The sequence below is a fragment of the Lampetra planeri genome, chromosome 40 (genome assembly GCF_965212315.1).
Source record: "Lampetra planeri chromosome 40, kcLamPlan1.2.h2, whole genome shotgun sequence".
NCBI classification, from domain to species: domain Eukaryota; kingdom Metazoa; phylum Chordata; class Hyperoartia; order Petromyzontiformes; family Petromyzontidae; genus Lampetra; species Lampetra planeri.
Window position 1 is genome coordinate 9,070,417 of NC_136146.1, and position 19,576 is coordinate 9,089,992.

At 46.2% G+C, this 19,576-nt stretch overlaps 1 protein-coding gene across 4 annotated transcripts in view; it reads left to right on the forward strand.

Annotated features, from left to right (window-relative positions):
* The window catches only part of RAD54L2 (RAD54 like 2), a 127,819-nt gene that overhangs the window by 90,591 nt on the left and 17,652 nt on the right, over positions 1-19,576 (forward strand). For all 4 annotated transcript variants that reach the window (XM_078613145.1, XM_078613143.1, XM_078613147.1 and 1 more), the window contains exons 7-14: positions 288-470; positions 1,304-1,473; positions 13,325-13,524; positions 13,984-14,326; positions 14,548-14,725; positions 17,719-17,874; positions 18,011-18,106; positions 19,299-19,417. In XM_078613145.1, coding sequence (XP_078469271.1) covers positions 288-470; positions 1,304-1,473; positions 13,325-13,524; positions 13,984-14,326; positions 14,548-14,725; positions 17,719-17,874; positions 18,011-18,106; positions 19,299-19,417 — 1,445 coding nt within the window. The remainder of the gene's footprint in view (positions 1-287; positions 471-1,303; positions 1,474-13,324; positions 13,525-13,983; positions 14,327-14,547; positions 14,726-17,718; positions 17,875-18,010; positions 18,107-19,298; positions 19,418-19,576) is intronic.

Genomic DNA, 19,576 nt, shown 5'->3' on the forward strand with positions numbered 1-19,576 from the left:
ACGTCTTTAAAAACAACGGCGCTACGCCTCTCTAAATAAGATTAACGGTAACCCCTTGCGCGTTCCAAGGTTCAGCGATGAATGGAACCCCACACCCTGCAACTTCTCGGAATGGGAAAGGGTTATTTGGCTGAAAACCCAATTTAGCAGGCCCTTCCTGAAAAAGAGTTCTTCGACTCATCGTGGCTTTCATGGATAAAGCAGTAAACAGATAAGTCCCGACGTCCGTGTGCACGTCCCCTCATCTCTCCCGTTGTCTCGACCTGGTCTCTGCCGTGCGGGTGCAGATCGGAGGGATCCGCTTCCTGTACGACAACCTTGTGGAGTCTCAGGAGCGCTACAGCACCACCAGCGGCTTCGGCTGCATCCTGGCCCATAGCATGGGGTTGGGCAAGACGCTGCAGCTCATCTCCTTCATCGATGTGCTCTTCCGCCACACGGACGCGCGCACCGTGCTGGCCATCGTGCCGGTGAGCGCCGCACGCCCAGGGCCGGCCCTCATGGCCGCCGCCGTCGACGGCTCACATTCACCGGGGCGCCACGCTGGCGAGAAGTTAACTTCCTCACCTGGTACACAGGAGGTCATGGGTTAGATTTAGACCCTGATGCCTGCTGTATATTTGGAGTTTGCATGTTCTTCCCCTGACTGTGTGGCTTTTTCTCTGGGCTCTCTTGTTTTTCTCTCATTTAGAAACATGCTTTTGGAGTATTGGCTGCTATAAATATCTACACCATAAGCCACTTGGGTGAGCTATCATTTGTGGCTAGGACGCTTTTTAAACAGAGCTGTATAGCTCATTGGGCCCCTACCTGGCAAGATAAAAATAGTTTAGTTTGATAGTTTCTACTTCCTTTAGCACAGCAGCTCTATGGAGCTTTCCCTTTCACTTCTTTGTGTTGCGTCCTTGAACAGACAAAAACAAGCTGCTCTTATCGTGCAGATATCCATCTCCAGTTTCCTTTCTCCCCCCCCTCCCCGGCTGTCGCACGTGAATCTGAAGCTTTGCTAACGAGGATTACGGCTTGTGCAGAAGCAACGCCAAAACGATGTCACTGGAAACTTCTTGAAAGTCACGTCACTTGAAAGGAATTGAAGCGTGACCCTCATGCCATGTGACCCTCATGTCAGGGTGACTCTCATGCCAGTGTGACTCCCATGTCAGGGTGACCCTCAATTCTTTGTGACCCTCATGCCACGTGACCCTAATACCAGCGCGACCCTCATGTCAGGGTGACCCTAATGGCAGTGTGACTCTTAACGCAAGTGTGACCCTAATGAAGGCAACGTGACTGTTGTGTGCAGGTGAACACTCTGCAAAATTGGCTGGCTGAGTTCAATCACTGGCTGCCCCCGGCGGGGCACGGTGGCACAGGGCAAGGTGGCACGGGCCAGGCCACTGGGAACCCGGGCGACGCCACGGAGGAAGCACAGCTGCGCACATTTCCTGTTCACATCCTCAACGATGACCACAAGTGAGCCCTCGTCATCCCCACCATCCTCACCACCACCACCCTCCTATACGCATCGTGTACACCAGGCATGTCCAAAGTCCGGCCCGCGGGCCAATCACTGCCCGCGGTCAGATTTCATACGGCCCACAGCTTCGGTCTTATAATGTGTTATTTATGGCTCGCTATCTCTGTCAGAATAAATAAATCATAAAACTTCCTCCTTCCGCCACACGGTGGCAGCACCATTCTAATGCCCTCTGGCTTTGCATACGTGCCACGAACCCTTCTCGAATTATTTCTGCCATGGCGACTGCAAAAAAAAAGAGAAAAGTTGACAGTGAGGGCCGCCGCTTTCAGGAGCGGTCGGAATTACAATACTTCTTCACTGGAAATCGAGGCAGTTGTGTTTGTCTAATTTGTAAAAAGTCGGATGCCTTGTTTAAAGATTTCAACGTAAAGAGACACTACAAAACTAAACATGCTACAACATACGACAAGCTAACAGGGAGTGACCGCGCTGAAAAAGTGAAGCAACTCCGTGCTGCTCTGGCATCGCAACAGCGAATCTTCACGCGGGCCTGTGAGTCAAAGGAAAACATCACCAAAGCCAGCTACGAAGTGGCCATGTTAATAGCTAAACATGGCAAACCTTTTACTGAAGGTGCATTTATCAAAGACTGTGTCATGAAAATGGTGGAGAACATTTGCCCCGAGAAGAAGCAAGAATTTATGAATGTTTGCCTGGCACGCAACACTGTGGCACGGAGAGTTGAGGACATATCGTCAGATATTCAGAGACAACTGGGGGACAGGGGAGTGGCTTTTGATTATTTCTCATCAGCCTGCGATGAAAGCACCGATGCATCTGACACTGCACAACTACTTATTTTTTTAAGAGGAGTTGATGACAACATGAACGTGACAGAGGAGCTGCTTGACCTCAAAAGCCTTAATGGGCAAACCAGAGGAACAGATTTTTTCGTTTCTGTTTGTGAAGCTGTTGATGATATGAAACTACCATGGAGTAAAGTTTCTGGGATCATTACCGATGTTGCACCTGCCATGGCTGGTGAGCGAAGTGGATTGTCCACACTGATCTGCAATAAAGTCAGCGAAGAAGCAGGCAACGCTTTTAAACTTCACTGTATCGTTCACCAGCAGGCTCTCTGCGCCAAACATCTCAAATTTGACGATGTTATGAAACCAGTGGCAAAGGCAATCAATTATATTCTCTCTAAAGCTCTATACCACTGACAGTTTCAGCAGTTCTTGCGTGACATCCAGGCTGAATACGGTGACGTAATATATCACAACGATGTGAGGTGGCTAAGTCGGGGGTCCGCACTGCAGCGATTTTTCTCTCAAAGAGGAAATTGGATATTTTTTGGGTGAGAAGGAACAACCAATGGAAGAACTGTCCGATCCTGTATTGTTGGCAAATCTGGCTTTTTTGGTTGACATAACGAAGCATTTGAATGCGCTGAATGTTAATCTTCAAGGAAAAGATGCAGTGGTGAGCCAGCTATATGCTCACATCAAGGCCTTTGGAACCAAACTGCAACTTTTCCAAAGACACTTGTCCCAAACAGAGCCCTGCACCGTGCACTTCCCAGCTTTGAAAGAGGTCATTGACAGTTTCCCACAGGACAACATCGGTGCGCAAATGAAGAGTTATGCAACAGCTATCTCATCTCTTTCTGTGGAATTTAACAAACGCTTTCGGGACTTTGCAGTTATTGAAAAGTACATGTTGCTTCTCTCTTCTCCCTTCTCCGTGGACCCTGATGATGCTCCTCCACAGCTGCAGCTGGAGCTCATTGAGCTGCAGTGTGACGATGAGTGCCGCGGAAAACACCAGCAGTGTTATCTTGTTGACTTTTACCGGCAGCTGGACAAAAGCAGGTTTCCAGAAATGCGGTCATTTGCTAAGAAAATGCTGAGCTTATTCGGCTCCACATATTTGTGTGAGCAAACATTCTCAGTCATGAACTTAAATAAGAACCGATTGAGGTCAAGGATGAGTGACTCCCACTTGCGTGGCATTTTACGCATCTCAACCACTGCCCTCAAGCCAGACCTGGTCTCTTTACTGAAATCTATATCTCAGTATCACCCTTCTCATTAGTATCAGCAAGTTATCTGTTCCTTGAACAATCTGAAATTGGGTGTTTTGAACGGTAACATCTGTCACTATTAACAGTGAAAAGCCTAAAGCACACCAATGCACTTGGACTTATGGCACTTGTTTTATTAAACTCTTGAATAAGATTTGGTTATAACTGTTGATGTTATGTACCTGTAGATGTGACACAAACTATTTCTTTCTGAAAGATCTTGTAAAAGGCAAGGGCAAAATTCACTCATTTAAAAGTTTAATGATAACAGACCACTTAGCATTACTAATATCTCCTGTTTAAAATGTTCATGAGGTAAAGATATTTAACTCATGGAAATGTAAAGTGTTCTATACAGTTTGATCAATGTTATCTGACTGAATGAAAGGCAGAATTGTGTTTTTAGAGTTGTTCACGTCTGCCTGAGTGACTTATATTTGGTTACATTGTCATTTGAAAAATAAAGGCAATTGTGACAATGAAAATTGTTTTATAACAGTGTGTGTTTTCACGTAACTTTTGTGGTAAAAAAATGTCGGAAGGAACTATTGGCCCCCGGGCATCTTCACTTTATCAAATTTGGCCCTCTTTGCAAAAAGTTTGGACACCCCTGGTGTACACGGTGTCACCATCACTATCACATACACCATCATGTAGACCATATCAGCATCTCGATTTAAAGCTTTCGTGATGCAGGGATTCATCTTCTTGGTTCTTTCGGTAAAGTCACGTAGAAGGGAAATAATAAAATAATAAAAATAAAACATAATAAAATACAATTCTCACGACGTTTCGGCCACAATGCAAGCAGCCGTCCTCAGGTGAAGAACAGGTCTGTCGGAAAGACAGCGTTTGAATGAACACCACCAAGCTTGGCAGCGTATTTTTAAGCTGGGTTAGAGGAGGAAGGGTGCCTTGACAAAGGAATTTGCATATCAACAGAGGAATTTAGCATATTTATGGAAAATGCTGATATGGGATTAGTCACTACTTGTGGAATGCGTAGGAGGTGGGGGGGTCTCAAAGTCATTATGCCCGTGCATTATGTAGGATTAGCAGCAACAAAGGGAGGAAGTCAGTTTAACACGTAGGCTTTCGCGACCAATGTTATTCATAATCAACGTTTTTGGGTTTAGATCGCGTTATTTATAAATGTGTCGTAACCCTCCACCACCCGACATGGCCAATCAGTAAAAATGTGTCACGTTGACAAAAGACAAATAGTTCACTGCTTTAGCCCACCGGTGTGTTGAAGCCACAACATTTACAATTTGAGTACGACGTTTCGCTGGTAATTGCATCCAGCATCATCGGGCAATTCGCCAGAATGGTGAGGCTCTGCTGTGTCTCCCGTTCTTATATAGAGCAGCAGCAGGGTGACGTCATCATTAACTCATCAGGTGCAAAGATTCAAGGGGGGAGTGATTGTAATTATATACTAGATTAGTAATCAGGCTATTGTTACGATGCGAGTTGTAGATTAGTAATCATTTGGAATGTGTTTTATTGTGATTATGCTACATTAGTAATCAGTTAGTGTTTGTTTCCCTTATAAGGAATTGTAATGTATCTTATTTAATAATACGCTTCCAGGCCGCACTAAGCCTGTAGCTGTCTGAGCGATTAAAGTTATTTCTGTTTCTCTCAATTTCAATCGATTCTCTAATTAGTCTTTGCCAGTAGTAACTAGTTTTACACAACACTTCCACGTTGTCAAAATCAATTGAGTGTCCCTGTTGGCATGCATGTTCTGCCACTGCCGACAGTTGTGTTTGTGATAGTTTAATATTTCTCTGGTGTTCTTTTAGTCTTACACTAACGTTACGCCCTGTCTGTCCAATATAGCATCTGCCACATACACAATTAATCCGATATACACCCTCTGTTGATAATTTAGGTAATTCGTCTTTAGTGCACGTTACTAGTTGTTGAATTTTGTGTACTGTACCAAATCTTACTGTAATGTTTTGCTTTTGCAAAACACGGGCTAATTTGTCAGTTACTCCTGAGATAAATGGTATTTTTATTGTTTTAATAATCTGATCGCTTTCAGCAGTGTTGCTTTGCGATCGTGATTTGGCTTTTAGTGCTCTGTTAATTTGAGCATTATTGTAGCCATTCTGTCTTAGTGCTTCTTTAACATGTTTAATCTCTCTCACTAGACTTTCACCATCTGACACTGTTTTAGCCCGATGTATGAGCGTCTTGATAAGAGAGGATTTCTGAGCTGGGTGATGATGCGAATCTGCATTCAGATAGGCATCAGTGTGCGTTTGCTTTCTGTAAACACTGTGTGTTATTTTACCATTTAGGCCATGCCCAAGTAAAATATCCAGGAACGGGAGTGTGTTATTCACCTCCATTTCCATGGTGAACTGAATGGCCGGGTTTTGTGCATTGAGATGATTTAGAAAATCGTTAAGTGTATCTTTACCATGTGGCCAGACAACCAAAGTGTCATCCACATATCTAAACCAAAAGGATGGTTTTAATGTGATCGAGGCAAGTGCTCTGGTTTCAAAGTTTTCCATGTACAAATTTGCTATAGCAGGAGATAAAGGAGAGCCCATTGCTACTCCCTCCCTTTGTTTAAAGAATTCGCCTCTCCATAAGAAGTAAGTGTTATTTAAACAATGGTCTGCGGAATATCTTTTGGTAAACCTGTATTCTTTACCAGTGTATCAAGTAATTTAAGCGACTCGCTCACTGGAACCTTAGTGAATAGCGAAATCACATCAAAACTCACCAAAATATCATTAGGGTTAAGTTTAATATCTTGGTGAGTTTTGATGTGATTTCGCTATTCACTAAGGTTCCAGTGAGCGAGTCGCTTACATTACTTGATACACTGGTAAAGAATACAGGTTTACCAAAAGATATTCCGAAACTCGCAGACCATTGTTTAAATAACACTTACTTCTTATGGAGAGGCGAATTCTTTAAACAAAGGGAGGGAGCAGCAATGGGCTCTCCTTTATCTCCTGCTATAGCAAATTTGTACATGGAAAACTTTGAAACCAGAGCACTTGCCTCGAGCACATTAAAACCATCCTTTTGGTTTAGATATGTGGATGACACTTTGGTTGTCTGACCACATGGTAAAGATACACTTAACGATTTTCTAAATCATCTCAATGCACAAAACCCGGCCATTCAGTTCACCATGGAAATGGAGGTGAATAACACACTCCCGTTCCTGGATATTTTACTTGGGCATGGCCTAAATGGTAAAATAACACACAGTGTTTACAGAAAGCAAACGCACACTGATGCCTATCTGAATGCAGATTCGCATCATCACCCAGCTCAGAAATCCTCTCTTATCAAGACGCTCATACATCGGGCTAAAACAGTGTCAGATGGTGAAAGTCTAGTGAGAGAGATTAAACATGTTAAAGAAGCACTAAGACAGAATGGCTACAATAATGCTCAAATTAACAGAGCACTAAAAGCCAAATCACGATCGCAAAGCAACACTGCTGAAAGCGATCAGATTATTAAAACAATAAAAATACCATTTATCTCAGGAGTAACTGACAAATTAGCCCGTGTTTTGCAAAAGCAAAACATTACAGTAAGATTTGGTACAGTACACAAAATTCAACAACTAGTAACGTGCACTAAAGACGAATTACCTAAATTATCAACAGAGGGTGTATATCGGATTAATTGTGTATGTGGCAGATGCTATATTGGACAGACAGGGCGTAACGTTAGTGTAAGACTAAAAGAACACCAGAGAAATATTAAACTATCACAAACACAACTGTCGGCAGTGGCAGAACATGCATGCCAACAGGGACACTCAATTGATTTTGACAACGTGGAAGTGTTGTGTAAAACTAGTTACTACTGGCAAAGACTAATTAGAGAATCGATTGAAATTGAGAGAAACAGAAATAACTTTAATCGCTCAGACAGCTACAGGCTTAGTGCGGCCTGGAAGCGTATTTTTAAATAAGATACATTACAATTCCTTATAAGGGAAACAAACACTAACTGATTACTAATGTAGCATAATCACAATAAAACACATTCCAAATGATTACTAATCTACAACTCGCATCGTTACAATAGCCTGATTACTAATCTAGTATATAATTACAATCACTCCCCCCTTGAATCTTTGCACCTGATGAGTTAATGAGTTAATGATGACGTCACCCTGCTGCTGCGCTATATAAGAACGGGAGACACAGCAGAGCCTCACCATTCTGGCGAATTGCCCGATGATGCTGGATGCAATTACCAGCGAAACGTCGTACTCAAATTGTAAATGTTGTGGCTTCAACACACCGGTGGGCTAAAGCAGTGAACTATTTGTCTTTTGTCAACGTGACACATTTTTACTGATTGGCCGTGTCGGGTGGTGGAGGGTTACGACACATTTATAAATAACGCGATCTAAACCCAAAAACGTTGATTATGAAAGGGAGGAAGTACCATTTTGGATCTTAACTGATTGTGTTCACGTTTACGGTGACTTTCAGACCGCAGTCCACTCATTGGTATTGACTATATATCTTTTGTATTCTCCGCAGGGAATGGAGTCTTTGCTCCGCTGCAAGTCTCCTTTTGCCACTCTCCTATTGACATATTTTGTTGCTTCCTCTTAGTACCTTTCACGCGACGGTCAATGGTATAGTGTATAGCAGATTGTATAATAATAAATAGTATACAAGTGTAATGTTTAATATAATGTATAAGGTAATATATAGTATCGTAATTGTATAGTGAATATACAGCAGTGTGGTATACAGTAGGGTGGGTAGAATAATACATAGTGTAATATTACAATGTATAGTCTAAGGCAGGGGTCCTCAAACTACGGCCCGCGGGCCACATGCGGCCCACCGAGGACATTTATCCGGCCCATGGTCACTAATTGGGCTGCGCTTGTGAGCACTAATTGGGCTGCGCTGGTGAGCACTAATTGGGCTGCGCTGGTGAGCACTCATTGGGCTGCGGTGGTGAGCACTCATTGAGCTGCGGTGGTGAGCACTGATTGGGCTGCGGTGGTGAGCACTGATTGGGCTGCGGTGGCGAGCACTGATTGAGCTGCGGCGGTGGGCACTCATTGGGCTGCGCTGGTGAATGGTTCAATGGGCCAATTGACTGGACTTGCCCCCCAGGCCTAAGGCTGCCAGACCTTCCCTGGCTGCGCTTGACTGGCTCTCCCTCCCTCAGCTCCCTCACTTGCCCCTCGGCTCCACTCCCAGTGATATTCCTGTGTGCTGGGGATGTAGATCCCCAGCACACACACCGCTGAGTAAATGATAGAGGGGTAATAACAGAGTGATCTCTGATCTCTGGAGGGGCTGCCTGCTGTTTTCCCGTGCTGGTCAGTGACAGACAGCCGAGGAGTAGGAAACCCAATTTAAATGACAGTAAGTGCATTTATATTCTGATTGCTATTCAGTTGTATGAGGTTATATGTTGTATGTTGTGTAAGCCCCGGTTCATACTGTTGCGATCTCTGAGCAGTGCGAGTTCAGCCATATGCTTGTATGGCTGAACTTGCATTAGATTCGGAAGAAAAAAGGCACATGTGCCTTCTTTTTTCCTGCAGTGGAATCGGATCGCATGGGTCTTCTCCCCCATGCGATCAGATTCCTATGCGAGTTCGCAGATCGCACTGCGATCTGTGAACAAGACTGCAGGTGTAATTAACTTTTTAATGGCACCCGCACCAGTGTGAGCCTGGGGTAAAAGCGGAGTTCCCCCAATCAGACTGCATTGATGGGCAGTGCAGTCTGTATGTCTCTGTGTGGGCAAAGTTATTGCTGGTATATTGTTTTTGTAGCGCTGTATATATATTGGTATTTTACTAATAGCAATTTTGACTCCCTAGGAAACAATGATGTCAAGAAAGAGAAAAATGGACTCAGAGTGTAGGATATTCAAAGAACAGTGGACTTATGATTACTTTTTCATGCAGTACAAGGAAAGAGCTGTGTGTCTGATATGCCAGAATATAGTGTCTGTGTTCAAAGAATACATTTTACGTCGACACTATGAAACTCAACATAAAGATAAATATGATTGTTTGGTCGGAGAAGTGAGAAAAGATAAAATATTAAAACTGAAAAATACATTAACAACTCAGCAAAATACTTTTGTGAAGCAGAAGCAGCTAAATATTTCATCACTGCGAGCAAGTTTTCAAGTTGCCAAGCTAATAGCGTGCACGGGCAGACCATTCGTGGAGGGAGAATTTGTTAAAGAATGCCTTCTTTCTGTTGCCAAAGAGATGTGTCCAGAGAAGGCCGATTTCTTTAGTACAGTGAGTCTTTCAGGACCTACAATTACACGGAGGATTGAAAAAATGGAAGACAATTTGCATCAGCATTTGCAAAACGCCGCAAAAAAACTTTCCTATTTTTCCTTGGAACTCGACGAAAGCAATGATGTTCGTGATTCTGCACAACTTCTCATTTTTATTCGTGGGACGAATGACTATTTCGAAGTCACAGAAGAGCTTGCTGCACTGCAAAGCATCAAAGGAACAACTACAGGAGAGGATATCTATGAAAAGGTTTGCCAAACTGTGAATGGTTTGGAGCTGAATTGGGCTAAACTAGCCAGTGTGACAACTGATGGTGCTCCTAGCATGGTGGGTCTAAGAAAGGAGTAAGTGCTCGCATTAACCAAGAGATGGACAAACATAACCATTCTCATCCAATAGCCATACACTGCCTCATCCACCAACAAGCGCTGTGTAGTAAATCACTGAAGTGGGACTGTTATGAAAATTGTGGTATCTTGTGTTAAATTCATTAGAGCTCATGCACTAAACCACAGACAATTTCGGGAATTTCTGTCTGAGCTAAATGTTGACTATGAAGATGTTCTGTACCACACAAAAGTCCGTTGGCTGAGTCGAGGGAGAGTTTTGAAACGTTTCTATGACTTACTTCCACAGATTACAGCTTTTCTGCTTTCAAAAAACAAATATGTACCAAAGCTCAATGATGCAGAATGAAAATGGCACCTTGCCTTTCTGACAGATGTAACAGAGCTACTCAACAGTTTCAATGTGCAACTTCAAGGAAAGGGGAAGCTCATCTGTGATATGCAATCACATGTCAAAGCATTTGAAGTAAAATTAGGCCTCCTCATCAAACAAGTGAAGGAGGAAAACTTCTGCCATCTCCCCACAACTCAAAATCTGTTAGCGGAAAAACCATTGGTTACATTCCCAAACAAAACATGTGTGGATTCACTGGAAAAATTGCAAAAGGAGTTCCAATTTAGATTTAAAGAGCTTCATCTCCATGAACAGGACATACAGCTTTTCTGTAACCCATTTTCTATTGACATTCAAAATGTGGATACAATTTACCAAATGGAACTGGCTGAACTGCAGAATTGTGATTCTCTGAAAGACGCATTCAAGTCAAGCAGCCTTCATAATTTCTATGCATCTCTCCCCTCTGAGACATATCCTCATCTCAGGAACCATGCACTCAAAATGGCAATCATCTTTGACAGCACTTATGTCTGTGAACAGACTTTTTCCAGAATGAAACATTTGAAATATCTAACCAGATCTAGACTAACGGATGCACACTTGCATCACTTGTTATGACTAGCAGTGACAAATATGGAACCGGACATTGACCATATCATTAGCCAAAATCAGGCCCATATTTCCCATTGAAATACTGGCAAGTTTGTTGATTTAACTTTACTTGTTCTTCATTTTAAATATTGTATTTGTTCCCGTTTTGTTTATTCACTTCAAAATAAGATATATGCAGTGTGCATAGGAATTTGTTCATAGTTTTTTTTAACTATAGTCCGGCCCTCCAACGGTCTGAGGGACAGTGAACTGGCCCCCTGTTTAAAAAGTTTGAGGACCCCTGGTCTAAGGTATAGGGTGGTGTATAGTAATGCAGTATATAATTTAATGTTGGGTTTGTCTATGGCAGTATATAGTACGGGGTAGATCCGTGTGATGAAAGGAAAAAGTTTAGCTGGAGGCATATAATATTTTTTGCTACATAAAATTGTAATGTATGACTTACTGTTAGTAGCTCAGCTTATTGGAGAGTATATTTAGTATATTGATGATATTGATGTATTGATTATTGTTTTTTTACCCTTTTATCTGGCAATAAAACTGACACCTTTTTTACAAGGAGTCATGTTTGCATTGACCACAAAAAAACAATTCTCATATTTTGCTATTGGCAAATGAGGTTCCAATGGTGATATTGATGTAGTTTATATTTTAGTTTTTTACGTGGTGGTTTGGCTGCTGCAGCTCTTTACTATTAAAATTCCTTCCCTTTATTTCTGCTAACCCTACTTCCTCCCTTTGTTGCTGCTAATCCTACATAATGCACGGGCATAATATGACTTTGAGACCCCCCCCACCTACGCATTCCACAAGTAGTGACTAATCCCATATCTGCATTGCCATAAATATGCTAAATTCTTCTGTTGATATGCAAATTCCTTTGTCAAGGCGCCCTTCCTCCTCTAACCCAGCTTAAATATACGCTGCCAAGTTTGGTGGTGTTCATTCAGACGCTGTCTTTCCGACAGACCTGTTCTTCACCTGAGGACGGCTGCTTGCGTTGTGGCCGAAACATCGTGAGAATTGTATTTTATTATGTTATATTTTTATTATTTTATTATTTCCCTTCTACGTGACTTTACCGAAAGAACCAATAAGACATATCAGCATCATCACTACCATTATGTACAGAATGTCGTCTTCATCACTATCATGTACACCATGCCATCATCATTATCATATACACCATCATGTACAACAATATCATCATCATCACTGTCATATACACCATCATGTACACCTTGTCATAATCATCATCACCCCCCTCTTTATTGCAATCAATTTTATCACTGCCATCACCATCTTCAGCATGATGAGGTATCAACATCGCCGTCAAGTTTGTTACAAAATAATTATTTTCAGAGCGGAATGTGGGTGTGTGTGTCTGTGCAATGCGTATGCCACATGTGTTAGTTTTCCTATGTGCTCATGTGTTTATCTCTTATGTGTGTGTGTGTATGCATGTGTGTATGTATATTTGCACATGCCTGTGTTAGCTTCACATCGTGTTTAGGGTGGCAGCGCAGTGGTATAATTTGTGCATCACAGCAAGAAGGATCCAGGTTCAATTCCAGATTCGGGCGCCTTTCTGCGTGGAGTTTGTATGTTTTCCACCTGTCCTCCATGGGTTTCCCCTGGGTTCTCTGTTTTCCTACTCCCATGGCTCAAAGAAAATTATACAGTTTTAGTCAAAACATCCCAGTGCTGAAAAATTACCTCCAAATTGCTCGATTGGGATTACGGACTTTTCGGGAAAGAGTCTTGGGACGAAGGGAGGCATTCCTAGCTGAACCAGTGGAATCTTCATGGAATAATAGATGTGGGGGTGTGTCTGTATATGTTTTTGTTGTTGTGTTTTTTAGTGTAGCGGTTAGCGCACTGCACTACAAACCCGGCGACCCGAGTTCGATTCCCGCTCATGGTTAACACGAGTGACGATTATCTGAACCGGTTCTGGGGCTCCCCTAGGTCGACTCAGCCTCAAATGAGTACCTAGTGCGGTGTTTAAATATTCGCCACTCGGGAGACAAAGACTGCCGGACGTGTTGCTGGCCACCCAACCCCTCGTGTGCCGTGCCGGCCTTCACAGGTGCTCCTCGCTAACAGCACTTTCCCCTCCGTCTGTTGAAAGCAATACAGAGGATCCTTGTCTTTGTGTGTGCGCGCGCGCGTACAGGACGACGGTGGCCCGCGCGCGGGTGATCGCCGAGTGGAGTGCCGGGGGCGGCGTTCTGCTCATGGGCTATGAGATGTTCCGCCTCCTGTCGCTCAAGAAGGCGTCGCTCGGCTCCGGGCGCAAGAAGAAGCCCAAGAAGGAGGTGGGGCCCGTTATCATCGACCTGGATGAGGAGGACCGGCAGCAAGAGCTGCTCCTGGGTACGCCATTCCTCCCTCCCCTCCCCTCCCCTTCCTCCCTCCCTCCAAACCTGACCTTCAATGCGCACGCTCTCCCTGATGGCCGATCACTGCAAATCGGGGTCTACGATGTGACAGCGAATTAACTGCGATGACATTCAGCTCGTAGGTTTTCGCAGCCATTCGGGTTTGGCCACCTACGTAGCAATCTGACCAAATCTGCATCCTTAAAGCCCCCAGCGCCCGACACAGCCAAACAGATTTAACACCACTTGGCGTACAAGCGTTCAGCAAAGTGGCAATTCTTTGTGGTTCCAGCCCGACTCACCGGTGAGTTGAAGAACGATTTCCCGCAAACAGAAATAGCAAGGACAGAGGACGACGTGCTGTGTACCCCGCGGGGATTGCACCCCCCTCCCCCTTTCACCATGTTCCACGTTGGCGAGAAGACGCGACGCTCTTCCCTGTCTTGTCGCGCAGACGTTGAGAAGGCCCTGACGCGGCCGGGCGCCGACGTGGTCATCTGCGACGAGGGCCACCGCATCAAGAACTGCCACGCGAGCACGGCACAGGCGCTCAAGGCGGTGCGCACGCGGCGCCGCGTGGTGCTCACGGGTTACCCGCTGCAGAACAACCTCATCGAGTACTGGTGCATGGTGGACTTCGTGCGACCGAACTTCCTGGGCACGCGGCAGGAGTTCAGCAACCTGTTTGAGCGGCCCATCCTCAACGGGCAGTGCGTGGACAGCACGCCGCAAGACATGCGGCTCATGCGCTACCGCAGCCACGTGCTACACAGCCTGCTCGAGGGCTTCGTGCAGAGGCAAGCGCCCGTGGCAACCTGCACACACCTGCACATTCAGTCACCCGTTACAGCAAACACCGGTACACTCAATCACCCATTACAGCAATTGATGTATGATTGTAGCGTGCGGTGTGGTGTCAGTGTAACGTACCGTGCTACGTGAGTGTAATGTGCGGTGTGGTGTGAGTGTATACCGGTGGACGTGGTGCATGTGTAACGTACTCTTGGTTGACCGGCAGGCGAGGCCACAACGTACTGACGGCCACGCTGCCTGCCAAGGAGGAGCACGTGCTGCTGGTGCGGCTGTCACCCATCCAGCGCGCGCTCTACCGCCACTTCATGTTGCGCTTCCAAGAGGCCGGCTCCTCCGGCTGGCTCGGCTCGAACCCGCTCAAGGCCTACTGCGTCTGCTGCAAGGTGCGCGCCACCACCGCTGCTGCTGGCTGCCTGCACGTGTGCGCGTGTGTGTTTGTGCGTGTGTGTGTGGGGAGCGGTAGTGTAGGGGTTAGCGCGCTGCACTTCGAACCCACCGGCCCGAGTTTTATTCCCGATCATGGCCAACACCAGTGAAGAATATCTGAACCAGTTTCGGGCCTCCTCTAGGTCGACTCGGCCTCAAATGAGTACCTGGTATGGTGTGTAAACATTGCCACTGGGGAGACAAAGGCGGCCGGGCATGGTGCTGGCCACGCACCCCCTTGAGTACCGTTCCGGCTTTCATAGGTACTCGCTAACAGCACTTTCCCCAACATTCTGGTAAGGTTTTTCGGGAGATCTTTGTCTTTTGTGCGTGTGTACATTTACGGGTGTGGTGTTGGCCACCCACCCCCTCGTGTGCCGTGCCGGCCTTCATAGGTGCTCGCTAACAGCACTTTCCCCTACAGTCTGTTAAGGCTAAATGGGGGATCTTTGTCTTTGTGTGTACATTTGTGTGTGCGTTTGTCCATTTTTGTGTGCGTGTGTACGTGTGAGCGTGCGTGTGTATGTGTGTGTGCGTACATGCGTGCATGTGTACATGTGTGCGTGCGTGTGTGCATGTGTTTGTGTGTGCCGCCTCACTCCTGGGGCGTCTCGAATTCGCACGCGGTACAAGAGGCGATTTGCTGCTGCTCAAATTAACTTTGAGGCATTGATGCTCCGCAGAGCCAGTGGTGGGAATTCCTAATTCCAATGGCGGGGCCAAGTCTATCCATACAACAACCAAAGTGGTACTTAATTTATTGACCCAGGAGGGATGATGGACTGAGTACCTGGTGCGGTGTGTGTAAAAACATTGGGCGTGGTGCTGGCCACCCACCCCCTCGTGTTCCATTCCGGCCTTCATAAGTGCTCGCTAACTACATTTTCCCTAACAGAGTGAAAAGTCTATACGGGGGAGCTTTGTATTTGTTTTATTGTGCTGCAGCACACGCCATGCACACACAGTACCCACGGTTATTCACGTGGCGGTCGCCGGTGCAATCGAATTTCCCTATCTATGGGCCGGCCACCCAGAAAGCGTAGCGCAGTTATTCATGTAATTATGATGTGTGGGCGGGGACTTGACACGTGCTTCCTTGGGGGGCAGCATCCGTGCCGGGTTTGCAATGTCGCGCAACAGGTGCCGTGAATCGTCGAGCATGCACGCTAAAAAATATATATATTATACGGCGGCATCACATCTACTGTGGATTGTTGTATTCTTGCCTTTTCAAATAATTAATTTCGAAATGTGAGGGTCGCGTCAGCAGCATGTTGAGGAGGGCAGTCCAGACCTCCCTTTCCCTGGAAACAGACTGCAGCACTATATTTCTTTACACTACTATACATTACTACACTATATACTCCTATACATTACACTATACACTACTATACATTACTACACTATGCACTACACTGTTTACAGCACTATACACCACTACCTTGCCTGGTATGCAGGAGATCGTGGGTTTGATCCCATATCTGACGCCTGCTGTATTTGTAGTTTTTCCCTCCACACTTAGAACCAACGTGCATTGAGAGTATTTGGCTGCTATACATTTCCACGTGATGATTTTGATCGGCCACTTCGTTGAGCTATCATTTGTGATAGCCAGGTCGCTTCTTGAAAAAGAGCGACATAACAGCTCCGTGGACCTGGTGGCAGGTTTAACGACACATTTATATATTTACGCAATCTAACCCAAAAAAAACCTCTTATGGATGATGTTGGTGGCGAAAGCCCACGTGTTAAACTAAAAAAAGTTCAGTTGAGTTTTAATATTGTGTATCTTCTCGTGGACTGGAGGTCTGTTACCTGCTGACAAGCAGAGCAAGTGCAGCCAACGTGACATTGCTCATTTGACATCAGGGACTTGCTCAACATAGGGACAATGTGGGTGCTCGCTGACCAGGCCGCTATCTAGCTCGTGCATCAACAAATGTTCTTTATCGTGTACATTATGTATTTATGTTGAACTTCTTTCGCACCGTACGTAACCAACCGTGCTAATCGGAGGTGCGGGGGAAGGACAACAAACTAAAGACAAAAGCAGTTCTAAAGAAATTAGTTTGTCAATCTAGTTGATGATTTAAAAGTGCATAGCTCCAGTGGCTTCCTAATATCAGAAAGAAGAGCCTTGCAGACGGCCGCAGAAGTGCATAATAATTGTCCCTGGTAACATACGTAATACATTTTTCGTCAATAGTCGTCAATAATTGTGTCATAATTCAGTGAATTAATTTACGTAATTACATATTTAAAATTGATCGGACAATAAAATGTATTAAGCAATAATAAAAGGCTCTTGGGTAATTATTAAAATAACGAATATACTAATTAGTTCGTTGGTACGTTCCATTCGCATCCAGATTTACCAAATACATAATTATAACCCTTTAACAGCTTCGTATTCACTTTTACATAGTTATATTGGTTATTTAATATTCTATGGATATGTTTCAATATTTATTTATTATGATATATATATTTTTATATACATATATATTTAGCACGCACTGTCACACCTCACACTATGAATCAAACAGGAACCACAGACACGAGCCTGGACGGCTGCCACGAGGTGAGCCGGCGCCAGCAATTGCTCTGCAGTTCTCCACATATTCAGACTTTTTCAGCCAATTAGGGAGCGTTTGTAAAATGTGAGGAAACCGTAGCACCCGGAGAAACCTCATGCGCGCGAGGGGGCAACGCTCTGTCCCGCACAGGGTGTTGAACCTCGTGATGCCCACGGCAGGGGAGTGTCGCAGAGATTTGCCTCTTACAAACAACCCTCGCCCGCTTCCCGCACGATGCTGGAGGACGGGCCGCAGCATGCACAGCCACTGTGACTTCCTTACGATGGTCCTGGCCACGCGTCGGCGCGGGCGGGCGGGTGCGTCCGGTAACGCTGCCTCACCCTCCTCCCCCTGTGTTCCCCGTCGTTCCCCAGATCTGGAACCACCCGGACATCCTGTTTGACGCGCTGCAAAAGGAGAGCATCGCCGCGGACCCCGACCTGGACCTCGAGGTGTCGGACCTCCCCGCAGGCCTCACGCGCGAGCGCGGCGCCACCGGGAGCTCCTCGGGCAGGCGCAAGGTGGCCAAGGTGAGCAGTGTCGCTCACCACCACACTGAGCACCACCACCACCACGCTGAGCAGCGTCACCACCACCACCACACTGAGCAGCGTCACCACCACCACCACACTGAGCAGTGTCCCTCGCCACCCCTCACTCACCCAGAGGGAGGTGGCAGACCTGGAGCTGCCCAACGGGCGGTGCGGCGCGGCGACGCAGAGCGGACCGGAGCGCGGTGGACAAGTGGTGACCTACGAGTGGGTGAGTCTCCTCCCTACATCACCTCGACCGTCGCCACCACTGTCGTGTCCACCATCACCACCAGCACAACCACCACCATCACCACGATCATCGCTACTACCATGACCACTACCATTACCACTACCACCTACAACAATAACTGCCATTCGCCACTAAGTGACGGTGACGTCACCACGGTGCTTGTGCCAGGCCAGGTGGACTTTGAGGCCATGTGAAATATCGAAGGCCCTCTGGCACGAGGTCATGAAACAACCCCAGGTGCCTTAGGTTGACTGACTGAGACGGCTGGCCGATGAACCAGCTGTGTCCCCTACTGTGCGTTTTAGCCACTGCCCAGTAGCATCCTTCACGAGCATCCTCCACACAGGCCGATCTTGACACTGCTAGTACCAGTGTTCGTAAAATCCACTTAGCTCCACATCCTTCTGTAACGCATCAGTACATCTCTTCTCTAGCCCATTTCGAGCCCATTTAGCCCCCTTTTTCCAGCCAAACAAGCTGCTTGGACATGTGGTGGCTGGGCATGCTGGCGTCATGACCCAGTTAATGGAGCCTTTCCTGCTGGAGTAGCTCACCGATGGGACTGTGTCCAGATCTTCAAATTATCTGTGAGCTTTTCACAAAATTCAGCCTGGTTAAACCAGGGTGGATTGTAGACAAGCCATCCTTAAAATTTCAAACCGGCGCAGATGCTCCACTAGAGAAGGGAGGGCATAACTGTGGCCAAGAAGACCTGAAGCTTCATGTGGAGCAACTGTACAGACAGCTTCCTCATAGCATTATGCAGCTGATGAAGAGATAATGATGCTCAATTGATTCGGTGTAAGACCTCTGCAGATAAACCGAAACTGGTCATAAGGACGTTGCCCAAGTATGGGAACTCCTCCACTCTCTCCACAACTGCATCGATCAGCCTCAGCCATCGATCAGCCTCCAATTTGATCTGTACCAGATGGAAATTCCTCTGGTACATCCATAGAAAGCGTCTCGAACTATTGGTCTAAGATAATGTTAAATTGTGTCGGGGCAGAGGACATCCTTGTCACACCCCAAGGTGAATGGGGAATGGCTCTTGATTCCCTCAGCAGTTTTTGCTTGGGAGGTCATCTCAGCCTGGCACCCCACCTGCTCTCAGGACCTGATGGTGATGTGTGATGTGATGATGACGATGTTGTGCGATGTCGTGCATCAGGCCAAGGACCTCATGGGCAGCTACCAGACCGGTGTGCTGGAGCACTCGGCCAAGATGGTTCTGCTCTTCCACTTGGTGGAGGAGAGCGTGCGGCACGGGGACAAGATCCTTGTCTTCAGGTGCGGCGGCCTGTCCCTGCGTCTGCCTGTCCCCGCGTCTATCTGTCCCCGCGTCTGCCTGTCCCCGCGTCTGCCTGTCCCCGCGTCTGCTTGTCCCCGCGTCTGCCTGTCCCCGCGTCTGCCTGTCCCTGCGTCTGCCTGTCCCTGCATCTGCCTGTT